At 53.8% G+C, this 7650-nt stretch overlaps 3 protein-coding genes across 3 annotated transcripts; 1 reads left to right on the forward strand and 2 right to left on the reverse strand.

The window, feature by feature from the left end:
- Positions 1–477: 477 nt before the first annotated feature.
- On the reverse strand, positions 478–1983 carry PG998_001437 (uncharacterized protein; the record flags this gene model as incomplete). Its single annotated transcript, XM_066868255.1, has 4 exons — positions 478–1347; positions 1400–1611; positions 1664–1835; positions 1885–1983. Coding segments are annotated over 4 exons (1353 nt in total), but the record flags the coding sequence as incomplete, so codon positions are not given.
- Positions 1984–3067: 1084 nt separating this feature from the next.
- Positions 3068–4701, reverse strand: PG998_001438 (WD40 domain-containing protein; the record flags this gene model as incomplete). Its single annotated transcript, XM_066868256.1, has 4 exons — positions 3068–3697; positions 3749–4391; positions 4465–4612; positions 4677–4701. The coding sequence occupies 4 exons, from the start codon at positions 4699–4701 to the stop codon at positions 3068–3070; spliced, it is 1446 nt and encodes a 481-aa protein (XP_066736671.1).
- Positions 4702–5436: 735 nt separating this feature from the next.
- On the forward strand, positions 5437–7650 carry PG998_001439 (molybdenum cofactor biosynthesis protein 1 A; the record flags this gene model as incomplete). Its single annotated transcript, XM_066868257.1, has 3 exons — positions 5437–6170; positions 6212–6759; positions 6935–7650. 3 exons carry the CDS (start codon positions 5437–5439, stop codon positions 7648–7650), a joined length of 1998 nt encoding a protein of 665 aa, XP_066736672.1.

The following is a 7650-nucleotide window of genomic DNA, read 5'->3' on the forward strand; positions in this document are numbered from 1 at the left end:
AGATGACGGAACCGGTTGACGTCAACGGCTATACCCGATATGCAGACCGGGACTGGGAAGGCCGAGGCAGAGTGCTCAGCCGGGGGGTTGAATTCATCTACATGGCCCTTGTTTATATTAGAGGCAAGGGACCAGTGGTGAATAGCAACGCCAGTGAATCAGGCAATAAAGGACCGTTCGTGGGGCCAGGGAGTTCAAGGCCCAAAAGGCAGTATTATTCAGATGGATATGATTTAGATCGCGTACGTTTGAGTGTAATGTCAAAAACAGACAGCCGACCTTCCCGTTATTTTGCGACGGCAAAACCCCACCAGATGCCAAATTTCGTGACTAAGAAGATCCCAAGTTCCGAAAAAGAACATGAGAGAGGAATGTCCGCTACCACGCTTTTCCGTATTTGTAGCCAGCAGTAGAGAGAGATAGTGAAAGAATGTGTGTGTTGCGGTCGGCATTCCGTGACGACGAAGTGGTTTACCTGGTCTTTTTGCTGCTCTCGCTTGAGCGTCGTGACGAAGAGCCATCGGCGATAACAACGCCGCGCTTGGCCTGAGATTTGTCCTTCTTCTCGCTTGTCAAGGACTGGGAAGATTTCGAACTGTCCTTGGTCTTCTCATAAGTTACGGACGAATAGGACCTGGAGCTCTCCTTTTCCTTGGAAGGTCGAGTGCTGTCTCTCTTGTCCCTGTCCTCGCGGTGCGGCTTGCTTGAATGGTGCCCGCTGCTAGAGGCTTGCTTCTTGGTAGCATGCCGCTTTTCGCCCCGTGAACGGTGGTGCTCTTCGCCCTCGGAGACGCCCTCTTTGGCCATCTCTACCGTTAGAGTCATGCCGCCAACCTCTATCCCATTGAGTTCCTCGATTATACCGCTAGCAGTCCTTTCGTCGGAGAAAGTAACAGTAGCGTGTCGTTTGCCAGATGACCCATCCTTCCTGGCCGGGAAGTTGATGTTGATAAAGCCTGCTCTATCGGCCTCGAGACTAGCCCGGTCCATGAGTAACGTACGGACGTGCTCATATTGTGCCCAAGAAGGCAGCCCCTTGATGACAATTTTTCGCCATTCAACAGCGACGGTGTTGGCTTGCTGGGTTTCATACACGGAAGGCATTACGTGAGAGGAGGCCCGCGTGTTACGGTAACCCGTGGGGCTGTAATACGTGGTTGGGGATTGGTACGACGCACTCTCGTAGTATGGGCTCATAGAAATACTCGATTGCATAGGGGCGCTGCCTGAGTACCAGGGAGGTGGTACAGTGGAATGGCCAGGAGAGGCTGTTGACATAGAAGTAGAATACGAGCCGTAATCCATCATAGGGCTGGTGGTTGTCGGATACGTAGGCGCAGTGTTCCACTAAATCGTCAGTGTACCGCAGACAAGTCAGTCGAGAAGATTTGGCGCTTACCTGGCCATATTCCGTCGTCGGAAGTGGTGGAGAACTAATAGAGTACGGCATCGATAAAGGAGGTGGTGTTGTATACCGTGAAGTCTGCGGCGAACGAGACGATGCATCTGGCAGGTTCGTGTCGACGAGTTTCTTAATAGGAATGGACTGTTCGGCATTCCTGCCATCGGCAAAGGTTGGACGTCCGTTGAACAGCTCTGTACTTAGAAAGTCTATGAAAGGTCAGATTCCACGATGATGCGGTTTCACGACACAAGTACCTACGCAGGGCCAGATTAAAGCTGTCCCGGCCCCTCACGGAAACCCATCCGCTGGTGCTCTCGTTGAATATCTCGACTCTCTCGACCGCACAAACGGTTCTTACGTGATCCTTTAATTGCTGCCACGAGGTCTGCCAGGGTAGCTGTCGTAACTGTGTATCAGCAAGCTTAGGCTTCTACAGATGGATTGTAGCTGCGGAGCACAGGGGATCATGGAGTCCATACATTGGATATCAGAATGTAGTACAGTCCGGTCTGGTCGCCTGGGGGCACAGAGACCTGAACGGTGTTGTTGATTGGGATCTGGGGCGTTGTCTTGGACATAGCTGCCGCTATTTGTACCGGACAGCTGCAGCACACGACAATTGACTGGTGGAAGAGGCAGGGTCTATCCTGGGAGGGAGATTGTGTGAAACATCATAGTAGAAGAGAAGGCCAAGGCGACTTTTATAAGTCGCACGAGGCTGGGCACGCTCGATCTTCAAGGGCAGAGTCCTCAATGAAGAGCGACAGAGTGCAAGACCTGCTGAGCCATGTCAACCGACATCATTGAGAGCCCAGACAACATCACGGCACCCAATGGTAAGAGCAGGAAAACCTCCAACGGCAGGGCCCAGCGCTGCTCAAACTCTCCAATAGGGTGATACCGCGGCCGGATTCAAGGCTGCATGCTCACGATACATGACACAAGCAAGCTGCCGGGCCTGATCTCGAGACAGCAGGGTTGCAATGGTAAGCGTGCCAAAAGGGGATACATGAGCGACTGGGTGGCAACTCAAAAGCCGCGATAGTCTTACAATATATCAAGTAACGTCTTGTTCAGATAATGATGCTTGAAATCGGCCGAAGCCACGATGGCGCCCAATATTTAGTGCTTCGGGGGTATATATGGGTTCAGCAGCAACATCATGACCGGGATTGCGGCATGTCTCAGCCTCCGATCTCCAATTGATCGAGGTTGGCTTGCCGTATGAGGATGATCAGGTTGCCCATTGGGGGTTGATCTGTAACTGGTCCAGACTTTAGACACTTGCCGCGGGGGCAGGCAACATAACCCTCCCTGCCATCAGTCAATGAATCTCGTTGGTACTTGGATGGTTTAGCATGAACTAACCCGCACCATCCGCTATATGCAGTTGGAAGCAAAGTACTCGAGTATCCCCTTCGGATATGATTGGAAGCAAACAGACTTGACTGCCAGGCAATTGTGTGTCATTGATCGATGAGACCTTCCCCGTCGGTCGAGGCGCATATACCCATTTATCCTCGATAAACGGATGCTATACGTGTGGGCTGCGATCTGGAGGTCGCAGTATATGGTGGCGCGACGGCCGTTCCTGGGTAACCGAGCTCGAGCGGATCTAGATGTGACCTGTCATTCGACCATGCATAAGCTGGCTGAGATGCATTACTTCCCAGGCCCTGCCCCTCTTTTGAAATGAAAGGTGTCATCCAGGTCGCCCGGATCCATGTCGCTTTCTGTAGCAGAATCAGACGCGTCATCCCGTGATCCCACAATCGAGTCATCTTTCCATGGCACGTCCTGATCGTCATCTGCGAGTGACCCAAGCATGCAAGCAGTGCCGTCTGCTAAAAGTATCGTTGGCGCTTCCGGGTTTGATTTGATCCAAAACGTTGATACCCTGCCGTTGGTGATGCCACCAGCAAAATGTGACTGGAAGTCAGCTGTCCGGGGACCATCACTCAAGGGATCCCATACGAATACCAGCCCACTAGATCTATCGCCATCGCACTTGACGAATAGAAGCTCAGGTTGAGCAGGATGCCACTCAACCTTAGAGACATTAGAGTGGAAGATGAGGACTGCCCGGAGCTCCAACGCGGCAACGTCCCAGACCCACACGGTCGTGGGCGCGTCTGCCAATACAGTTGCAATTGTAGCTGACGAACAGTCAAATCCCATGTATTCGCAGCCGGTTCTCAGGTCTTGTGAGGGTTTGGACGCCCGCCCTGGTGGTGCAACCGACTGGCTTGCCTTGATAAACGCTGATAGGGAACCATCCGTCTCTTGCCAGACCTGTTCTCGTTAGACACCCAGAGCTTGGTGCGGAGGAAGAGTCCGGCTTACCTGGAGTGTGTCTTGGAGCTCAATAGAGCCGAGTGGGTGGATCAGCTCGATGCACTGCATCAGATTCGAAGTAGATAGGATGTACAGACTGCGCTCATAATCTGCAACGGCGACATAACGGCCGTCATGGCTAAAGGCCAACTGCTTGACGCCTGCGTGTAGCCCATGGTCTATACTATCTGGCGAAGCTGGCTGGGGGCCTGTCCAGTCTCTGTAAAGATTACCGTCTGCGGTGTAGAAGAGTACCCTGATGCCATGGGCAGCGGATTCCCAAACCACCAGCCACCGGCCATCGGGCGCCCAGCAAATACCCTGGGCATCTATGACATCCGGGTTCCATGATCTTGCGACGGCGCGGGTTCCGGGTGAGTGGATGCTGATCATGTCTTTACCAGCTGTTCTCGTCAACAGAGCTAGATGGCCGGACTGGGAGCGGAAAGAGAACCCGTGAGCCACCGTGGATGGGCTGTAACACTTGGGGTTGCTGATCTCGACTACCTGAGACGAGGACAGTGGGAAGATGGACAGCTTGATGCCCAAGGCAGAGAAGACGAAGACTTCGTCGTCGTTCTGGCCAAAGTCAACGAACACCGACTTGGCGCCAGACAAGGCGGGGTTGCGAATGGTGGCATGATAGCTGCTTCTTTTTTGAGACACCCAGGACATGGATCTCCTCTGCAGATGCGAGAAGGAGCCTTTTGGAAGAGGCCGACCACGCAAACGTCGTCACGCTGCCGGCCACCTCGGCTGGCAGTCCGATGGACCGAACCACTTCCAGCGAGGCAACATCTCGGATGTTGACGCCGGAGACCGAAACCGTGGCGATGCAGTGGCCATCAGGGCTCGGCAGGCAGTGAGGTGAAGCTAGTCGACAAAGTCAACACATGGTTGAGAATCGGGCTGCAGGAGACATGAAGGGAGTGCCTACACTTTAAGACGGGCGAGTAGCGCATGGTGGAAATGCCCGAGGTGCTGGGCGGGCCGGCGCGATGCGCGATGCGAACAGGCCTTCAATTGTACGTTGTAGTGGTATGTATACTCTGCCCTCTTAGCACGTTATTCCAACGTCATCTGGTCGTCAGAGAAAAAGAACGGGATCTGATTGGGCGAGCGGAGGAAGACGCGCACAAACTGCAGAAGGGAGCCGGGGATCGGGAATTGTGAATTGTCGATTTAGGCCTGCGTATCGTGCATAAACGTTGTTGCTGGGCTATTTCCAGAGGATGGTGGATGGCTTCAAGCAGCCAGCAGTTGTCCATGCCCAGGCCACATTGTGTCTCTGTCCCGCCCACCTTTTCGCTTATGGACGGCCCATCCGGATCCGGGGCAAACCCACACACACGAACAACTGCACGATGCAAATCGAGATGACAAATGTCTCGGCCAAACCATTATTCTCCATATCTCCAGTCGACACGAGATAGGAGGGAAGTCGGCTATCGGATCAGATGCGGCCGGGCTCGGAGGTTCTGCGCAGAGTTCGGCCTCGGGCTGACGCCCTGTGACAAGCTCCAGCCGATTTGCGCTTATTCATAACGGGCTGCCATCTCCGCCTCTCCAGGTCCGCCTCCCCTCCAACCAACCAACATCTCTACACCTCGTCTCGAATGAAGAAGTGTCCAGTCGGTCTTCTAGTCCCTCCCTCTTTCCTACTCGGCTTTTCCGTCCTTTGCCGGAGCAACGTCAGGATGCTCAACACAGTGGGCCGGGCGTGTTGCTCTTCGCCATGCTTTTCCGTCCGCGGTGCAAGTCGCTGCTATAATCCACAGACACGGGCCATGGCCTCTGCCGCCGTCGTTCGAGCGCCTGCTACCACTGCGAGCGATGTGAGGCATGCTCCCGTAGAAGTCTCGTCTCTTCCCGAAGGCGGCTCCCGCCGGGATGCCATCAAGTCAGCCAAGCCATTCTCCGACTTCCTGACGGACAACTATCATCGGCAGCACGACTATTTGCGAATATCGCTTACCGAAAGATGCAATCTACGTTGCGTTTACTGCATGCCCGAGGAAGGCGTGCCTTTGTCTCCCCAGAAGGAGCTTCTGACGACGCCTGAGATTATCATGCTCTCTTCCGTCTTCGTTTCCCAGGGGGTCAACAAGATCCGACTCACGGGAGGTGAGCCGACCGTCCGGAAAGACATCCTGCCTCTGATGCAGCAGCTGGGATCCCTGCGCCCCTATGGTCTCAGGGAACTTTGCCTCACTACGAATGGCTTGGCGCTTCACCGAAAATTGGATGACATGGTTGAAGCTGGTTTGACTGGTGTCAATTTGAGTCTCGATACACTGGATCCTTTTCAGTTTCAAATCATGACCAGGAGGAAAGGGTTCGACGCCGTAATGAGGAGTATGGACAAAGTCCTGGAACTCAATCGCCACGGCGCAGGCCTCAAGCTGAAGATCAATTGTGTGGTTATGAGGGGGTCAACGATCGCGAGATCCTCCCTTTCGTTGATATGACCAGAGAAAAGGACATCGAGATCCGGTTCATTGAATACATGCCGTTCGATGGCAATAGGTGGAACAAGAATAAAATGGTTAGCTATTCCGAGATGCTCGACCGCATCCGTGAGAAATACCCGACCCTGGAGAAGGTCCAGGACCACAAGAATGACACCAGCAAAACGTGGAAAATACCCGGCTTCGCGGGGAAGATTGGTTTCATCACGAGCATGACACACAACTTCTGCGGCACATGCAATCGCCTGCGCATCACCAGCGACGGGAACCTGAAGGTTTGCCTGTTCGGAAATGCCGAAGTATCGCTACGTGACATCCTCAGGGAGTCCAATAATGGCGACCCCATCGAAGCCGAAGCATACGAGGCCATGAAGCAGATTCAGATGAATCGGCGGCAAACTGCTCTGGCCGAACCTGCAAAGCCGTTGGGACTTGCCCGTAACGAGCAACACCTCCTAGACATTATTGGTATGGCTGTGAAACGGAAGAAGGAGAAGCATGCGGGTATTGGTGAACTGGAACATATGAGGAACCGGCCCATGATCCTTATAGGTGGGTGATCACACCTCTACGATCATTTACCTAAACCTCGCCATGCCGCATTTCGCTGCCCAGGGGGGGTATTCGCCGGGCATCTAGGGCTTTGCTTGCTGTGAGCCGCAGTAACCCCCGCGTATACAAAAAATTCAAAGGTCACAACTAAGCGATTACCTGATAGATCCGCCAGGCGAATCAGCAGGCTCGATATTGGGTCTTAAATCCCCCCGGCGACGGAGCTGCCTGGGTCGTGTGACTTCTGGCATGAGGAGGATAGCACCGTCATCGGATCTTCCAATGTTGCAGCAAAGTACTCCAGGATTTCAGCAACAACGTCTCTTTACGCACTCCACTGCTCGACTCGACAGCAAGATTCCCAAACCCAAGCTTACACATGTCTCTCAAACTGGCTCCGCTCATATGGTGTCAATTTCCGACAAACCGCCAACCAAGCGAACGGCGAAGGCGGTCTGTACAGTACGATTCACAAACGAGCTCGCCATCAAACTCATCGAAGAAAATCAAATGAAGAAAGGCGATGTGTTGGGCGTTGCGCGCATAGCTGGCATAATGGCCGCCAAGCGGACTCCAGATCTAATTCCGCTGTGCCATCCGATCGCCATCTCCAAGGTGTCCGTTGATGTTTCCACGCAGAAGAATACAGTAGGGGAAGCAGGAGATGGCTCATCGTTGACGGTGGAGATCGAAGCCACAGTCTCCTGCGAGGGCAAGACGGGCGTCGAGATGGAGGCACTCACGGCTGCGTCCACCGCCGCTCTCACGGTATACGATATGTGCAAAGCGGTGGACAAGGGGATGGCCATCGAGGGCCTCCGGGTTGTTTACAAAGAAGGAGGCAAGAGTGGGACGTGGGTTGAGGGTGTTCATAGTAGGCATGACGATTAG

Source organism: Apiospora kogelbergensis, assembly GCF_038363985.1.
Source record: "Apiospora kogelbergensis strain CBS 113332 chromosome Unknown utg000001l_segment0_segment0, whole genome shotgun sequence".
NCBI classification, from domain to species: domain Eukaryota; kingdom Fungi; phylum Ascomycota; class Sordariomycetes; order Amphisphaeriales; family Apiosporaceae; genus Apiospora; species Apiospora kogelbergensis.